The 19,823-nt window shown below is 43.0% G+C and overlaps 1 protein-coding gene and 1 long non-coding RNA gene across 3 annotated transcripts in view; one reads left to right on the forward strand and one right to left on the reverse strand.

Annotated features, from left to right (window-relative positions):
* Positions 1-2,855: 2,855 nt before the first annotated feature.
* Positions 2,856-19,823, reverse strand: part of FPGT (fucose-1-phosphate guanylyltransferase) — a 19,117-nt gene continuing 2,149 nt past the window's right edge. For both annotated transcript variants that reach the window (XM_085881617.1, XM_085881618.1), the window contains exons 2-4: positions 17,306-17,473; positions 8,264-8,356; positions 2,856-5,281 (exon numbers count right to left, since the gene is read on the reverse strand). In XM_085881617.1, the coding sequence (XP_085737743.1) occupies positions 3,924-5,281; positions 8,264-8,356; positions 17,306-17,473 (1,619 nt within the window). In that variant the 3' untranslated portion in view covers positions 2,856-3,923. The remainder of the gene's footprint in view (positions 5,282-8,263; positions 8,357-17,305; positions 17,474-19,823) is intronic.
* LOC147026317 (uncharacterized) lies at positions 12,696-13,868 on the forward strand. The gene is made up of 2 exons (XR_015058284.1): positions 12,696-13,531; positions 13,629-13,868. It is a non-coding gene; the product is annotated as an uncharacterized LOC147026317 (long non-coding RNA).

Below are 19,823 nucleotides of genomic sequence, written 5' to 3' on the forward strand. Positions count from 1 at the left end.
GTACCCCATTCCACCTCTAAAACCACGTTTGATTTTTGAGACCCCTAAGACCCTATAGACTTTAAACTACTGTTGGAATACACTCTTTAGACCCATTAGACCATTTGGACCCATCTTACACACTTTAGACCACTTAGATCCCTTGACCCTTATGACTGCTTAGGCCATTTGACTGCTTAAACCCCTTGACCCTTTCGACCTGTTGACACCTTTTAAGATTCCGAAGAGCCCTTTTGACTTCTAATATTTACACCCTTTAGTCTCCTTGACCCTTAGACCCAAAGTACTAATTGGAAAATACCCTTTATATTTTAGAGCCCTTCAGATCCTTATAAACCCCAATGGACCACTTAGACACCTTTGACCCATTAGACCATTTGCCTCCTTTAGACTCACAACACACAAAAATCTATAGCGTCTTCTTGCAATATACAGACTATACTTTTTCAGCAAGTAATGTGCAATCTCCACCCACCCCGAGGCTGGGAACTCTATAAGGTGGAACAGAATTGGCGTATTGGGTCACTGAATTAGTTCACCAATCAAAATCTGGAACAATATTGTTACCTCCACCACTGAAGGTGGATGGAGTATATGTTTACACCCCCGTCTGTCTGTTTGTTTGTCTATCTGTCTGTGAGCAGGATATATCAAAAAGTTATGGACCGATTTGGATGAAATTTGGTTGCAAGGTTGGGTGTGTGATAAGAATGAATTGTTTCGATTTTGATGAAGATCCGGAACCGGATCCGAGAATACTTTAATATACAAGTAATTCTTCACCATTGAGAGATGGGGCCGAAAATGATGTATAGCATGGTATTTCAAAAAGTTGTGGACGGATTCGGATGAAACTTGGCGGATGAGTTGGGTAGGTGACCGATTAGATTTTGGTTAAGGTCTGGATGCAGATCCTGCCCACCAGTGGGATACAAAACATATACTCTTCAGTCTGGCAGAGGCATGCGTTTTACCGAATGCTGTTCTAGATAACATATTGTTACGGCTGTGGAAATTCGCAGAACACCATATAGGTCCTTAGTTCAGTTAGGCCGATAAGTCCGTGTTCAGTTAGATTTCCCCACCGTTGTCTAATGGGATATATTCATGTCACCCGGGCTGTGATATTTGAGTTAGCCGTTTTTCTTTGACTATCGTTATTTTGGACCAACCACAACACCAACCACCCTCTCCGCAACGCCAAACGCCAACCACCCTCTCCGCAACGCCAACTACCAACCACCTTCTCCACCACGCCAACCACCTGCTCCACCACGCCAACCACCAACCACCTTCTCCACCATGCCAACCACCAACCACCCTCTCCACAAGGCCTTCACAACAACGACATCTCCTGACCATCTCTCAAACCGCATCTCCCCCAATAGACCAACCCAAATAACATCGCTTCACCTTCATCCCCGAAGCGACGCCATCTTCGCACCAGCCGCGGCGAGTCCGCATCGAACTGCATCGCTGCAGGCACACGTGGGGGTTTGCTCGCCACGCAAGTCGGTGATCTCGAGTACGTCCGCTCTCCCTTCAGCGTAGGTGATTTCTACCACGTCCGCTCGCTCCAAGCTTCGCCTCCGAGATTCGGATCAAAAGAAAGGGGCGGAGCCAGCGGGGGGTCGAAGGTCGGAGAGCGGAGGTTAAAATCTCGTCTCTCGGGCTCTATAAAAGGGCGAGCGGAACGCCAAGCGCAGCCAGTCTGGAGAGGTCGAGGAGCCGCGTGGAAGTCTGGAGCCCAAAGCCTGCAGAAGCTGGAGAAGCTGAGGAGAGCGGAGGAGGCGCGAACTGGGAGCGCGGCTAAGCCTGCTGTGCCGCACGGAGCTGCGTGTTCGTGTGCGAGCCGGAGAGAGCTCGCCAACCAGCACCGAACGGTCTGAGGTGATCGGGCTTCGGAACGGTCCGAGCATCGCTGAGGGACGAACGGGTTCTTAAAGAGAGCATCAACTCAAAAAGAGCGAAGACCCGTTCGTTACTCTCAGGCGTTGCGGCTGGGGCCCGAATCACCCGGCCGCTTGGCGAGGCCTGGGCCTAACCGCGGCTACGCTAGCTGCCGTGGGGACGGGACATCGCGGAACGCCACAGCGAATCACCACCAGGGGAAGGTAACCAGCGCGGCCTCACGGAGCCTCTGCTGTCTACACGGCTCCGTGCAATAAAGACCCAAAGAGATCCAGTCTACCCCTCGTCTGTCCTGGGGGTTTTCCTTGCTTTTCTTTGTATGAAAGTAGTGGCGCCGAGTCCGTCAAGTAAAACTGTATAAGTGACTGTACATAATTGATAGACGGTGTTAGCTCTTTCTTTTGCATTCCGTTTGGCTGTATAATTGCTTACGTGTGCTTTGTAATAAATGTGCTTCTTTAAATGTGAACCTGCTCGTTACGTCTTTTCCTTGATTGAGCTGCCATCTTGCATGTCGGAATAATAGTGGGCTTTATAATAGCCGATAATAGAATCGGGTCCAGCGAGGCCTCGTGATAATACCCCGCTCGGTTATCCCAAAACGGAGCGAGCTGCGTAAGCGGCTCGTGTCCAAGCAGGCCTCGCTGAGGTACAATCTCTCGGTAATCTACCCACGTGAATAATTAGGGATATCCACAATTGGGCGATTGACCCTGTAGCGCGGGTAGAGTGCGGACAAGGTTGTGGTGTGCTTGGAGCACACCCGTGACTGGGTTTCGGCGTTGTTCCTGAAAGTCGCGACTGAATTGTCCGTTCGGTGGGCGAAGCGACCGCTATTGGAAGACGCGGTCGTTCGCACGCCGGCGGGCGCGAATTCGTAACAATACGTTTGGACATTTGAGTCAATTTAATAAATGTAAAAATAATTCAAACAATTTTCAACCTTTTTCAGATAATTTAAACAAGTTTTATCCTCTCCAAAAAACAAACAAACCATTTTTCCACATGGTATCCAATCATTTTCTGCTAACCAGGAATGTCATGCACAGAACTTATTTACACCAAAGAAGATTTCAATGAGTTCAGAATAAGAACAGATTTGGATGAATATGTGTTAATTCAGAGACCTGAACTTCACTCCCCAGGATAATTGCATGTTCTCTCGCATTCTTTCTGAGGTTCCATTCAATAATCACCAAACGAAATAATTCATGAAAACGAATTAATGCGACATCACCTGTATTTCTAATCATATCTGAAAATGTAACTTTCTCATTTTACAATATTTTATCAATGAAATTGAGGTTCATGGAAGAGACAGGTGGCAGATGGGGGAAAGGCATCGTACCAATCACAGTGGGGCAGCAAGTAGGGGAATGGACAAAATGGAAAAGAGGAAGAGTAATAAACAGCAATATATCCAAACAAGGCTCACTCCTTATTCTTCTTACATATGACAGCTTGGCTGCCGGGTAGCTATCATTTTGTTGCGGCGCGACTATGCCGCTGATGCTGTGTCCTTATACCAGTGCACTGGAACTCATTTTGCCGACCTCAGAAGGATTACAGGCTGAGTCAACCCCACCTGGTGTTAATTCAGTGGAAAACGGGGCTCAAACTCAGGACCCGAAGATCCAAAGCCAGCCACCCTAACCGCTAAGCCAACACCAGGCTGAACAAGGCCCACAAGAGCACGCGACACAGACAAGGATGCATAAACCCAGCACAAAAACACATAAAAGCATTTAAATAAATAAAAAACGTGCAAACACATGACATCAACAAAATAACAACAACAAAAAAAATGTTAAGACAATCCTGGGAAAAGTATCCTCGGCATCCAAAAAGCACCTCTAAAGTGAATAACAAATAATGTTTGCCCAAAATGTATATTCTTTCCTGCAGTTCATTTTCATGAATGTCCATTTCCACTATAATTGGACATATTCTTAAACACTGAAAGAACAAGTCCCTTGCAAACATAGCTCCTCAAACTGGAGTCAACATTTTCCTCATACAACCTTTGTGCCAAGAGCTTCCACAAGCTGTTCCCTATGTGCCAACATCATTTTGTCATCTTTCCTCTGCAGCACATCAGCCAAGGACAAGTGCTCCCAGTCTCTGCAAATATCAACCTTCTTTCCTTCACACGCTGCTGCAACCATTTTCAGAGAAGTAGCAGCCGAGAGTTCCATCGTCTCGCACATGGGAAAGAGACGTGCATTCCACAGACTTCGACCACACCCTGGGTTTGTGAACAGATCATCTGAAAGATCCAAATTCCAGATCTGCAGGTTAAAACTCAATGCTCGTCCAAGCATCGTGAGTGCACTAAACTCTTGCAGGGAACTTACACTCTTCTTGACGTCATCTGATATCCCAAGGAAAATAGTTACAAATGCAGACGTTTCATTTTTGGAGACTGAAACTGTGTGCAAGAAAGTATTGTTTGGAATAATTGCCCTCTCATTAAGAGAGATGCCACTAATCACACAGTTCTCCCCAACCACAACTTCCTGTCCAAGGATGGAGTATTCCACCACACTTCCAGTTTTGACAGAACCGTCGACCAGTGAGTGAATGACGCATGAGGATTGTGCGACCGTATCAGGCTTTGAGGAAGAAAAGGAGTTCGAGACAATACCCAACTCGTTTCTGAAGTTGTCATCCCTAGTGAAGTGGTACAGGTATTCATGTAATGTTCCCAGGTGATAAAATTTGGATCTATCCAGTGGCAGGACATGTAGAGGTGTTCCCTTAAGACAACACAAAATGTGCTTCTTCACTTGGATAAGCCTGTCACTCACCCTTGAAATGTTTTTCGTGACTTTCATATCCCCCAAATCTACTTCAGTCCCCAGACCCTGCAGGAAGTCTCCATAGGCATCGACCTCACAGTCAAGGGGATTGAGCTGTGCGTAAATCATTTTGAGGGTCTTAGAGGTGGAAAGACTGATGTGGTAGACACTGTCTGTATAGACAAACTCGTCAGGATTTGAAGTCAAATCTTGAAGCACAGCACCGGCCTTATGCATTTCGTCAATGGTGGGTTTATGCAAGAAGCGCTTGCACACTTGCATCCCTGCATCCCTATTCAACACATAGACCCCATGCATGGTTCCCACATGCAGTGGAGATGGGTGAGCAAGTGCAACAATTCCATTGGCACCTGGCATGGTCAGTTGGGAAGCATCGTAAACTTCTATATCATCTGAACACGAGACAAATACACCCGGCCCAAACCACAACGGGAATTCAATATACATGGCCAGTTTCAGGTCGAGCATCTGGTATGCTCGTTCTCCCATCGGCAGAGCCATAAAGAGCTTCCCCAGTACGGTAGCACTTGGTAACCTCTGACTGTATCCTCCTGAAGAAATACAAGGAAACAAAAAAAATGTTATTTTATTTAAAAAAAAAAAAACAAACAAAAAAAAAACATTCCAGCTAAAGGTCAAACCAAATAAACACCACACAATAGATTTTAAATCATTTTTATAATATGAAAGATTACAAAGAACCAACTTGATGGCCAGTTAGTAAAAGCTAAAAATGTCATTCAATGAGTTGCAAATTTCATCATGAAAAATAAAGCCAGTCAATGGAATCCTCACAACAATTCACGGACCGGTGTGTTTGTGTGTTTGTGTGTCGGGCTACTCCTCCTACAGTTCTGAGCCGATTACATCCAGACTTGCTATATCGGATCAGTATGACCCCAATTCGTGCATAAGGGTGTTTTTATCTTTTCTGGTGGTCTTCGAGGGGTGGAGGGGGGAAGATGAGTGACACAAGTTCTCGATGTAATTGTGTATTGCATAGTACCTTGCTATACGATGGCAAAACACCATCCAGGTGGCGGTGTTTTGAATTATAAGCAGCAGGTATGTTTTTGTTCATGCACGTAACCTGGGGGTTTTTTGCCTATACAGATAAGTCATTTGCCTAAACACTGCCAAAATATAGGTGGGTCATTCCATGTCAAATCATCAAAGAATCTGCCGTCATCTCTCAGATTTTTGTAAAACTTTGGGAACCAATTGGGACCCATGAAAAACGGCAAGAACTCAAATATTTTTGCTAACAGCCTCTTAATTAGTGAGATACAGACGAACGAACTTTGGACTAATTAGGACGACGTCGCGAATTCAAATGGCCATATCTCTAAAAGTATAACACCTAGAGAGCTGGTTTTGATGTCATTTTAAAGGTATTTTCATGCCCTATGAATTTGTCTGGGCAACATTTTCCTACCTCCAACCACAAAAAAGTTATCACAAAATATAAACTTCAATCGTGAATCCCCAAAAAATGTATCCTTCAAATTTCCTCAAATTCATCCCAGAGGTACGTTATGATGTCAAGAAGCTTCCACATAAATTTTGTGATGGGCACTCCAATAGTTTCTGAGATATGAGCAATAATGTACATGTACGTATGGCATATAGGTTCGAAAATCAGCATTTGTAATGTATTATACAATCAATAAGTGAGTTCAAGTGCACAGTGTTCACTAACCTGACTTAGGCTTTCAATTTCCTCTTCAATGCAGCAACAGCAGCACTTGTTTCTTCCCCTCAGGCCCAGTTGAAAATGAAAGTATATGATACTTCAAAGCAATTGATGGTCGTTCCCTGTGTTCCCTGTCATGGCTCGGTTAGAATGATTGTATAATACATTACAAATGCTGATTTTCGAACCTATATGCCATACGTACATGTACATTATTGCTCATATCTCAGAAACTATTGGAGTGCCCATCACAAAATTTATGTGGAAGCTTCTTGACATCATAAGGTACCTCTGGGATGAATTTGAGGAAATTTGAAGGATACATTTTTTGGGGATTCACGATTGAAGTTTATATTTTGTGATAACTTTTTTTGTGGTTGGAGGTAGGAAAATGTTGCCCAGACAAATTTATAGGGCATGAAAATACCTTTAAAATGACACCAAAACCAGCTCTCTAGGTGTTATACTTTAGAGATATGGCCATTTGAATTCGCGACGTCGTGCTAATTAGTCCAAAGTTCGTTAGTCTGTATCTCACTAATTAAGAGGCTGTTAGTAAAAATATTTGCATTCTTGCCGTTTTTCATGGGTCCCAATTGGTTCCCAAAGTTTTACAAAAATCTGAGAGATGACGGCAGATTCTTTGATGATTTGACATGGAATGACCCAGGTATGCGTCAGAAAAATGTGTTGCATGCTTGGAACAAGATCGTCGATAGTGCGGGTACTCTTCTAGTAAAAGTTAATTTAGCACCATAGAAAGGTGTTACACCATTCCCCATATGAAAATATGCATGTTATCAAACCTGCAGAGTAAAAGGAATCAACATTATAGACCAGGAAGTTTATGATCATGAATATAAGGGAGGGTACATAAAATTGTCTGAGATTTGATAAGGGAACATTTGCAGCTAGAACGGAGAGGCCTACAAGCCACAGTATCTCGCACCCACTGTGAAATTTGGTGGAGGATCGGTGATGATCTGGGGGTGCTTCAGCAAGGCTGGAATCAGGCAGATTTGTCTTTGTGAAAGACTCATGAATGAAGCCACGTACAAGGTTGTCCTGGAAGAACACTTGCTTCCTTCTGCTCTGACAATGTTCCCCAACTCTGAGGATTGGTTTTTTTCCAGAAGGACAATGCTCCATGCCACACAGCCAGGTCAATCAAGGTGTGGATGGAGGGCCATCAGATCAAGACCCTGTCATGGCCACCCCAATCTCCAGACCTCAACCCCATTGAAAACCTCTGGAATGTGATCAAGAGGAAGATGGATGGTCACAAGCCATCAAACAAAGCCGAGCTGCTTGAATTTTTGCACCAGGAGTGGCATAAAGTCACCCAACAGCAATGTGAAAGACTGACTGGTGGAGAGCATGCCAAGACTCATGAAAGCTGTGATTGAAAATCAGGGTTATTCCACAAAATATTGATTTCTGAACTCTTCCTAAGTTAAAACATTAGTATTGTGTTGTTTAAAAATGAATATGAACTTGTTTTGTTTGTATTATTTGAGGTCTGAAAACACGGAATCTTTGTTGTTATTTTGACCAGTTGTCATTTTCTGAAAAATAAATGCTCTAAATGACAATATTTTTATTCGCAATTTGGGAGAAATGTTGTCAGTAGTTTATAGAATAAAATAAAAATGTTCATTTTACTCAAACACATACCTATAAATAGTAAAACCAGAAAAACTGATAATTTTGCAGTGGTCTCTTAATTTTTTTTCCAGAGCTGTATATTCCTTGGATGACAAGAGGATATGACATGAAATTTACTGGGAAGAGAGTTACCCAATAGGATGGGATGAAAAGGAATGAGAGTATGGACACGTACCAGCGATGATGAGGAGGATATGCTTGGATTCCAGTTGTTTTCCATAGAGTTTATCAAGTTCAGAAAGAGTAAACAACACCGAGCCACCATCTCCTGTACAGAAGATTAATAAACGATGAGCAGAATAAACAGCATACAACTTCACATTAAGGTACAGATGGAAAAAAAAATGTACAGAATATATATTTATTTATGTAGCCTGTGGCTGCTGATTGCATCATTGATGGGAGTGCGGCTGTGCTGTTGATGCATTCCCCCCTACCCCTGCCCGATTCCAGGAAGCTGGTAATCATTTTACCGACATCAGAAGGATGACAGTCTGAGTCAACCCACCTGGTGTTTTTTCAGGACACGACAGGGGCTCAAACCTAAGAGCCTAAGATCTTAAGTGAACCACTCTAACAGTTAAGCCAACACCAGAATGATGTACAGAACAAACAACATACTGTCGGGGACCCCACCTTGCTCTTCAAACTCTCTGTCTATGACATCCAGGGTCACCTCCACACAAGGCTGACTGATTTCCTCTACTCTCGTAGCCAACACATCGCTCTTAATGGGATGCTGTGTGCTCCTCTCTCTGTTTTGGCTGGAGTTCCCCAAATGCAGTGTTCCGGGCCCAGTCCTATTCCTAATCTTCATGAATGATCTCTCTGCTTCTTTGGAAAAAAAATCCCCTTTATCTATTTGCTGACGACTCCACTCTCTGCCGTAACATTCCTCATCCTTCAGATAGACAGGCAGCAGCCTCTTCACTCTCTACAGACCTTGATAAAAATCAATAGCTGGTCACACTTGGAATATGTCTTTCAAACCTGAAAAAATGTCACAATCTCACTCTGTCCCTCTGACAGGATGGACTGGCAAACCCTCCCATCAACTTTCTTAAGAACCCTCTTGAAGTACTTCAATCACTATAACTTTTGGGCTAACTATCAGCCATGATATTTCTTGGGCAAACCACGTATGTAATTTTTTTTTTTGTATACCTTGGTCGAGGCTCGTATAAGAGCAAACACACAACTCACATCAAGGAGGCATGAGACAAGAGGGGCAGGAGTGGAAGGGACAAAACAGTGGGGAACAGACACATTAGGTGAACTGTGGAAGGGAGAGGGATGGGGATGGGACGGGGAACATGGCGAAGAGAAGATGGACATTTCAGGGACTTTCAGGAAGGAAAGCAGGAGAAATGAAGGAAGAGAAATGAAGAAATGAGAAATGAAGGAAGAAATACCATGAATTTGGCCTCCAAAGCCAGTCTGAGCATCCTTCATTGTGCAAAGTCTTTCCTTGGCACATCTGAACTTTTATCTACCGACAAGGTCTTCATCTCAACATGATGGAGTATTGCCCTTCCCTCTTGGCTGGCACCCCTGTCTCATACCTTGCTCAGCTTGACGCCATGGAAACCATGACCTTCAAAATCATTGTAATGTCCAGCAATGAAGCGGAGTCCTTGTGCCTATCACTTTCACATTTCCTGATAGTTTCCAGAGTCTTCCATATGAAGTTAAGTGAACTGAAAAACAGATCTCTTGAAGAGGAACGTACTGCACTTGGAAAGGTTATTGCCCATATCCATAAATAAGTGTTGAGTTTAAAAAAAAGTGTGGGTTGCATCATGTACATCTCTTGATTTCCTTATTCAAATGAAGATAAATCATGAACACCTGAACATGTAGATTCTGTTGTCACAGCTGAGGTTTCAAGTCCTGCCCTGTCTTCAGCACTTCACAGAAAAGTACACATGCACATATGATTCACGGTCTTTGCTGAGACGTCATTCCAAACTCTTTGCATGAAAGATGGAAAATGCCAGAATAACTTTCCAAAAATGTCTGTGAAGAGACCCACATGTTGGATATTGATGGGTATCCCAAGTACCAAAGAGGAGGACAGTTTAACATTCAGTTTCCAGCCAGAGAATATGGCGCTTCCTTTGTTGTGCCATATAATCCTAACCTCCCAGCAAAACACGACCACAAGAAAAATGGGCACGACGGTAAAGAGCATCAGATGCATCTTTAATTAAATACACAAAGGTGATGATTGTGCTACGATTGAGATTTGATAAGGGCTGTTAGATCATGATGAGATTAAGGCTCATCTTAACGTGAGATACGTTGGCTCTCACCAAGCGATATTTTTTTCTGCTTGAAAAATAGGTTGCACGAGATGAGCCGCTGCGTGTTGGGATTGGCAGTGCACCTTCCTTTCCAACAGACGGTAATGTTTAGACACATTTAAGAAGAAGAAGCTGTCAGAAGAGACAAGAAAACAACTGTAACTGCTTGGTTTGATCTACATGCTTGGGACGAGGAAGCTCGTCAGTATTTGCATCACGATATCCCGGAACACAATCCTTTTCAGAAGCAAGGCCATTGGACGAAGATAAATAAATTACAGAATATCGTTGGTCAAATGTATCGAGTGCAGCCTTCACAGCCAGAAAGATTCATCTTGAAACTTCTTCATCGTGCAGGTGCAACATCCTTTGAGGACCTACACAAAATAAATGGAGGGCCACATCCCACATCTAGGGATGCTGTGAAGGCAGGTGCTTTTGGACAATGACTTTGAATAACAGCAAAGTATGGAATATCAAGTAAAACCGATGCTGATGCTGAGGCAGATGAGAGAGTCATTTGTCAGTATCTTAATCTTCTGCCAGCCTACAGATGAAATGCAGCTATTCCTGAACTTAGAAGAGTCATTGGCCGAAGAGTTTGTCCATGTCGATGGTATTCGCCTGAATGACCCTACAGGCTTACATGGTTTCATTCTCAAAGATACAAGGATCTTCATCTGCAGGCGATTCAGTTTGAATTACTGGAAAGGGATGCAAATCATCCAACTTCAATTTTGCACAAATTCCGAACGAGTTTATCAAGAGGAATGAGGAACTGAGAGGTAATGCTAACGATTGAAATGGCAGAACAGTCATTGGGAGAGCAACTAACACTTCAGCTAAATGAAACTCAACATCAAGTTGTTGGCATTATTACCTCTGCCACCAAAGGTGAAGGAGGTTATGTTTTCACCCCTTTCTGTCTGTCTGTCTGTTTGTTTGTTTGTGTACAGGATATCTCAAAATGTTGTGGACGGATTCGGATGAACTTTTGTGGACAGGTTGGTTGTGTGACAAGGATGAACTGATTAGATTTTGGTGAAGATCCGGATCCAGATCCAACTACTATAATTTTTTAATGATTCTGAGAGAGAAAGAGAAAGAGAAAGAGAAAGAGAAAGAGAAAGAGAAAGAGAAAGAGAAAGAGAAAGAGAAAGAGAAAGAGAGATAGACAGACAGACAGACAGACAGACAGACAGACAGACAGACAGACAGACAGACAGACAGACAGACAGACAGAGAGAGAGAGAGAGAGACACACACACAAAAACACTATGTAGCACGATATCTCAAAAGGTTGGGAATGGATTCAGACAAAAGTTGGTGGACATGTTGAGTGTGTGGCAAGGACAAATTAATTTTATGTTGGTGAAGATCTGAATCCGAATCTGGATAAGATAATTATTTAATTATTAAAGCGATTCTTCACCATTGAGAGATAGGGCCAGAAACGCTTCACACTTCAAATCCAGCTGTTTTGAAATAGCTTGATATTTCAAAAATGTATTGGGCCCGATATGTTCTCGTGGATCAGGCATTGCGTGGCGGAGGTATGCGCTCTACCGAGTGCCTTTCTCGTTGTAAATGTGGTGCACACAATCTCAGCAGTGATGTTTTTACATCGATGGAGCAGATCGCACAGGAAAAACATTCCTCTGCAATACCTTTGTGCACATTTTTTGAGGAATGGCTCTCAAAGTTGTGTGTTGCATACTCCGGCATCGCGAGCATGTTCCTCATGGATGGAACAACTTCTCATTGTAGGTTAAAAATCCCTATTTTACTGGAACCAAATTTCACCTGTTATAAGCTGAATAGTCCTGAAAAATGAGAGACAGTACAACTTTTGAGGCTAGCTTGGAGATATAATCTGCTTAATGTCTCAAGGGGAATAATAATTATTCATGAAGCCCAGGAGCCTGTGCCTCTTCCAGAGGCTGAATACAGAAGTAAATTGCACACTTAGCCAGCCAGTCCATAAGAATGAATCGAGTGAAAGTGTTCCATGTACTAACCACTCTCTGAGTGAAAGACCCTTTCCTTAACCCTCACCCTACCAACTGGGGTATTTCCGAACCCCAGGCATACATTTTGATGTGCCATTTCCATATTTGTTGCTCAATACATTTAATCTTTTATAAGTTTGTTTGCCTATCTGTGCCAGTCATAAATGCAGATGATGTTTTAAAATTCCATTTTGCTGCACAGAGTTACAAGAAAATTCTGTCGGCTGTTTCAAAATATCCCATTCATTTTCATTATGCATATGTGCGTACGTTGTATGCCATTTGTACCGTCCCGGTCTGCTAGTGGTGCACTCAATGATGTCAGCAGGAAGGTCTTTGCTATGTTTACCTCCTTTTTGTTTTCCACTTACTTGTGACTTTATTTAGCATTTTCTTGAGCGTCATCAGCAGGGATATCCTTGCTTGCAATAACTCCCCTTTTTTCCACTTGTCACTTTACTTTGCATTTGCTTGAGTATACTCAGCAGGATATCTTTGCTGACTGGACCCCACATTTGTTTTCCACTTCTTAGTATCCACTTTATTTAGTAATTGCTCTTTCCCATCATCCTATTGAGGTGTATAAATAAATACGAGCGGACTGGCCAAGACACCAGTACTTTGATTTATTGTGCAGGTAAGTTTATCCTTTTTACTCTCATGATTTTACAAACTTCACACTTGATTTTGTGTTTGTAACTAAGATGGAATACTCTCTTTGCAGTAAATTAAGGCAGACAGACAAAAAAACAGCTAGGAACACTACAGATGATGTCCTCCAAATCATTTTACAAGGGCGAGACGACTGCGATCAAAACGTTGATTCCGACATTTCTGCTTCCGAAGATGACCATGTTTCAGAGCCCTCTGAACACAGCGACATTGAGGTGACTGCTATCAATCCGCCCCTGGTAGCTCAGGCTGTTTTGTCTCAAGACATGTACCATCCGAGGTCGATAAGAATGAGCAAGCCTGGAAGAGGTCATGGTCATGGTCATTTGCATAACCGTGGCCAACACCGAGCTGCTGCAGCTGATCATGAACTCTGTGCCACAAATGGAACCGTGTGGCAAAAAGATTCCCCAGCTGTTGGATGATGCTGGAAACAAGATATAATTACAAGGCATCCAGGTATAACAAGAGAAGATGGATGTGCCTCTATAAAATAATGTTTTTCATTACTTCTGACCCCTGTAATGACTGACATTGTTGTGTTCGAGACAAACAGGGAAGCCAAATGATGGAGTGGAAGAACAGCAGCAGAAGGAAAACAGATGCCTCCTGTGTCCTTGTGGTACAGACAAAAAAGCCAAGTTGGAAGGCACAAGATGTAACCAGCGTGTTTGTCCTGCACAAATCTCGAAACACACTGACTGTGACAATTGCTCATAGGTTGGCATGGCAATGTACATTGTAGATGTATTTTCTGAAGTTCATATTTTGACTGAATAAACATCTTTTCAATTTGCATTTGCATTGCTGAGTTGTGTTTGCTTTTTCTTTTTTTTTTCCATATGTTTGTTTGCATTTTCAATTAAATATCATCCAATCAATATTGTTTGGTCATTGATGTGAAACTTTTGCAGATTGAGTGAAATTGAGTGTTTTTGAGTTGTGTTCCGAAAAGACCCTAGTTTATTATTTTTATGTTTGTTTACCTTATCACTAAAACATCATCTACTCAAAATATGTTTAGTCATTTATGTGAACTTTAGCAGAATGAATGATATTTTGTGATTCTGAGTTGGGGTCATAAAAGACTACAGTTGGTAAGTTAATATTTAAATATATATTTTTTTTGTCAGTCGTTATCTTCTTTACTGGCTATGGCCCCAGGTCCTATCACTGTCTATTCGGCTGAAAAACTTTTCTGCACTTATTTTGTCATTACCCCAAACAACTCAACCAGATCCCCTCGTAAATCCACATCTCATTAAGCTGCTCCTCATAGCTGAGTAAAGCTAGCCCCAGAATCAATCTAGGCACTATGCAGGACCCACTCGATGGCAGCTATGTCCTAGATGTGGCGACCAAAACTGAACACAATATTTCAGATGAGGTCTCACTAAATTCCTGTACAGTGTTAACAATGCAGCTTTTGATTTGGAAGTTATCCCTCTTCAAATTTGTTCCTCTTTTTTTTTCTCACCTGCGGTATCAACTTCCACATTCTCCTCAATCTCGTTCTTCCCTCCAGATCTTCAAGACATCTGTTCTCCACCATCTCAGATCACCCCCCCTCCCAATACAGAACCATGATATTTTAAACCCTCGTTAACCACCCCCCCCACCCCAAACCCACCTCCTTCCTAACTTCCAATTTTTCTTCCCTGAGAGTTTGCTTCTGTATCCATCTTGTCCACCCCATGCATCTTCCCCTACCCCTCATTCCTCCCCACATCTCTTGTTTATCCAAGTCTCCCTCTACTTTGTTATTTTGTCCTTCAACACTGCTGTTGGTGCCCCCCCCCCCACTCCTCTTTCTACGGTTCCTTTTGTTTTGTTGTGTCCTGATCTGTTTAGTATTCTCACTCATACCCACCAGGAGGTACCTTACATTTCCTTATGTTTAGCTAGATCTGCCAATCTTTTGCACAATCCATTAACGTATCTACACTTTCCTGAATCGTATCACTCCCCTCTCTGGTCTATACCTTACCTGGAAGCTTAATGTTATCTACAAATTTAGAAAGCCAACTCTTAATTCCACTAAGTTATTAATGTAAAGTATGAATAATAATGGTCCTAAAACTGATCCCAAAGGTACCCGACGACTTACATCCTCCGAGGCAGATATCCTCTCATTCACCATCAGTCTGTTTCCCATCACTAAACCAGTTTCCAAACCAGATGACTACTCTTCCAGCCCCTAAAACAAGCCCTCACCTTCGCCAACATCGTTCCATGCGGTGCCTTATCAAATGCTTTTTGAAAGGCGAGATAAACATCCACTGCACTTCCCTCATCCAACCAGTCAGAAACTGCTTCATAAGAACTCCAATAGTTTTGCAAAACATGATCTATTGACCTCCCTTTAGTAAATCCATTCTGACTACCTTTAATGTGTTGGAATTTATTCAAATGTTTCCCTCTCCCTTCCGTAATTAACAACTCCAACACCTTCCGCACAATTAAAGTCAAACAGTTATATAGCTCCCTAATTATTCTCTGGATTGATCTTTTCTTAAACAACGGTGTTATATTTGCGACTCTCCAACCCTCTGGTACCTGTCCTGACTCCAATAAGCTGTGAAAAAAAAAATCGACTAACACCATGCTCATCTGTTCTGTAAACCTCCCTCAATACTCTTGGATGCGTATTATCTGGCCCTGGGGCGTTATCATCTCCATGCTTACCGAGTTGCAGAAGCAAACAAAAGAACTGTTCAATAAATCTGCCACCTTACTTTTATCACCAACTAATCTTCCGATGCTATTCCTCAAGAGGCCCACATTTCTCTTAACCTGTTCCTGGTACATGACCAGTTCCTCATTTTCACTGGATGGACAATAATATAAGGATGCTGCTATTCCTTGCTTGGAAGAGAGGTGACGAACAGGGTGTGGTTGTCTTAAAAAAACAATCTCATAGATCTTTCAATGACAGACGTGATTATGTAGGTTAAGAATACGATTGGTCCCAGAACACTACCTTGGAGGATGTCAGCTTCTCAAGGTAAAGCGTGGTGCTCGACACTATCTATATGGATGCTCATATTCTCCATAGAGTTTATCAACAATGATGTTTATTACTATTTATAGGATGGCCCTGATCTCTTCTTTGAGATTGATGGCATCCATTCAATTTCATGATTATCATTTGAAATACCCGAGACATGAGAGTCAAAAACATGCCAAGTCTTCATTTTTTTTTTTTTTTCAATATAGTGCCTCTCGACTTCAATACACTTTCTTTATTTGGTGACCACACAGGTGTGGCTTCAAATGTCAAAACGAATAATAGTCGCTGGCCCTCGATGGGGTGATAATCCAGCTGTTCAAAGCTACAGTAATGATTGATGGTATGCTCAACACGGGCCTTGTGAACAGCTGTGCTGTCGTGAAATTTATCAATTTCAGACCACCGTATCCCCATCCCTTCCACAATGCCCTGTAATGCTGGGCCAACCACTTACCCACCCCTCTGTGCATTACATAATATATGGATGGCCCCTTGCTACAAAGCAGTTTCTGTTTCTGAATATGGATAATGACAATATGCTCACACATCAAAGGTGGAGTGAAGAGCTATTTTGATGAAAGCCCAGAGGAAGATTGCACTGTACTTGTATTGTGGTAGTGCGTATATATATACGGCACATGAAGGGAGAAGAAAAATTGGGAATGGAGATAGGGGGACAGGGAGAGAGGGAGGGAAAGAGGAGAGGGGAGAGCAAAAGTGAAAGAAAAGGTCAAAAGGAAAGAATGAAAGAAAAAAAAAAACGAATGATCAGACAATATGCAGGTTCAGTCTTGTGGGACAGGTAGTCGCATGACCAGAGTGCATATCAATAATGTGAAAGATAATGAAAAATACAAAAAAAACCCTTCAAATTACTTTTGAAGAGTATGAAGGAAAGTGAACAATTGGAGGGGACAATGAAGAAAGTCAAGTGCTCGAGAAAGAGGAAGACAGGGAGATAGTTAAAGGAGGTGGCAGATGAAGATAGTAGAGCAAGTAACATGGGTGTGGTGAAGGGTTTTTGGTAATCCATTGAGGGATAAGAGAAGGCATTGGAGGGAGAGAGATTGGTTAAGATTTAAAATTGTAATGGAGAAGTGCAAGAGAAAGCAGAAAACAAGTGGCACATCATGTGTGATGCTCAAACAAGTGAAGAATAAAGTAATTAAGTAATAAAAACAGTTCCACCTGCATCAGTTGGAACAGGAATGTCCCTGCCTCACCAATTTTGGGTCCGGGAGGGTCAGCAAACACGTGGAATGAGACTCCGAGAGGGAACTCCTGTCGCTTGCGTTTGACCTCCATTTGGTGCTTGTAGCATTCCGCCTGTTTCTCATCCGACGCTGTCAGAACCACGACATCCCAGAACTGTCCTCGAGTGAACCTGCATCCTGATGCGTCCATGGTTAGTCAGATTAGCTTTAACTTCCAATAATCCATTAAATTAGAGAGCTCAAAGTGAGAAAAATGCTGCAATATTTGGTTATGGATGACGTGCCGCATACTTGTGAACAGGGTTTAAAAATGCCGGACGGCGGCGCCTGGTCATGACGTTCGACTTTGGACAATGTTCCTGTGAACCACCCAAAAAGTCACCATGGGCCACCAGTTGAGAACCACTAAACTAATGGCAGGATGGCCTAGAGATACACACACTCTCCTCAAAGCTATCTAACCTGGGTTTGAATCCCAACCCAATTGTAACCTGCCATCCCAGTGTTTCACAGGCAGCGTGATCCATCAGTGTACAGTATGTCGTCCCTCGGATGGACGTTAAAAGGGCGTCGTGTCTGCCAGAATTAGTTGGTGGACGTTAAAGATCCCATGGTGTCCCTCGTTAAGAATATGTGAGCTATCACTGGCACTCTGAACAAATTACAAATTTTTGCTCGAACCAGCAGGGGGCATTGCATCAGCGGCACATCCATGCCCTTAACCAATGATGCTACCCCACAGCCTTGTGCTGCATCTGAAAGAAGAAGACCCTCCGAGCATCTACCATCAATCAGTCTTAGTCAAAATATAAAGATCCAACAGGGAAACGTCGGGTGTTTACTTCTCTCAATTATATTGATTATTTTATGTTCACAATTCTTGGAGAAATAAAATATGAGAATATTTTTCAATGGAATATAATTATTGGATTGAGGTGTAACTAGAGACCCTGGTTTGAATCTTGGCCAAGTTCTAAACTGTCGCCTCGATATTTTGCAAGCGGGGTGATGCATGGATGTGCGTGCAGTCCATAGGAAGGGCATTAGGCCGGAATACCCATCTGCTACCACTGATGGACATTGTCTTTCATGAGGATTATACGAGTTGATTGCCGGAACCCTGAACAAATTTCAAATTCTTGCCCTAACTGATTGCTGGGAAGGCAACGGAAAACTGGCCACCGTGACTAAACCACACAGCCTGATCAAAAACGCCACAGCACGATCGAACCGCACAAGAAGACCAAACCACCCAGCAATACCCTTGCCAACTGGAGTACTTAGGCAGCACTGATGGCCCTCTAAAGAGTAGGGGATGACGACGTTGACGATTCTTGGATGACCCCTCCCCCACCACCCCCCCCCTCAATACTGGATCTGCTTCGGCAAAGTATTAATAATTAAATATCTCTTCATATATATATATATATGCCTGGTGTTGGCTCAGTGGTTAGGGTATTGGCTTGGGATCCAAAGGTCCTGAATTCAAGCCCCGTTGGCCACTGAATCAATACACACCAGGGGGTTGACTCAGCCTGTCATCCTTCTGAGGTCAGCAAATTGAGTACCAGCTTGCTGGGATATTTGAGCCATTCGAGGTCAGAAAATCATCTATGGCAGCGGGTAGATGAGGCACAAATTGGCGACTGCTAATATACTTGCAGAACGGTGTGAAGTGCACTCCGCCTTAGGGGGGAGACCGGTTCAAGGAAATACCGCGATCTACAATAGGACTGGCAACCACTGTAGATTATAATTTCTGCCATCGAGAGGCAAAATGCCAGAGTATGTTCGATCAGATGATATATGCCTGGTGTTGGTTTAATGGTTCAGGTGGTGGGCTTTGGATCCTAGGGTCCTGAGTTCAAATCCCGCTCAGCTGTTGAATACCAGGTGGGGTTAACTCGGCCTGTCATCCTTCCGAGGTCGGCAAAATGAGTGCCAGCATGCTGGTATACTGTGTCGGAGTGGCGACCCGCCAGGATTGTGCCCAACAGCCAAGGAGACTGCCGAGGAATCACCAACGCTCTGCACAGAGGATGGTCTCGATCTCCTCCTCCTCCTCCTCCTCCTCCTTCATATATTGGTAACAATTTTAATGATGGTTGAGCTATATTGCTGGTTGTCCAGAAATAGAATGTGATTTTTCACAGCCCTGAAACAGTGCCTCAACACAATTACAAATTCGTAACAACAACAATAATGATTCAAAATAGTACTGATACGTTGAACAACCCATTCAAATTGCCTTGGATTTGCCACGATAGTTTGCAAAGTACACTCGCACCTTTAGCATCAGAGTAGTGCCTTTTGCCAAAAAAAAAAAACCCTCCAAGGGTGCGAGAGTGCCTTGACAGTCCTCCACCTGGCCTAAAGGTGTGAAATGAGACTGTAGCACTTTGATTCCTACTATCTAAAGAGAGAGTTTATCAAACCGTCATGAACACACTGCCTCGAGTCTAAACCTTACGGGCAATCGCTGTCATAGTTGAAAAATGAAAAACAAATGTAAAACGCAAAACATATC

Source organism: Eptatretus burgeri, chromosome 5, assembly GCF_056783735.1.
Source record: "Eptatretus burgeri isolate ZD-2024b chromosome 5, Ebu_testis_v1, whole genome shotgun sequence".
Taxonomy (NCBI): Eukaryota; Metazoa; Chordata; class Myxini; order Myxiniformes; family Myxinidae; genus Eptatretus; species Eptatretus burgeri.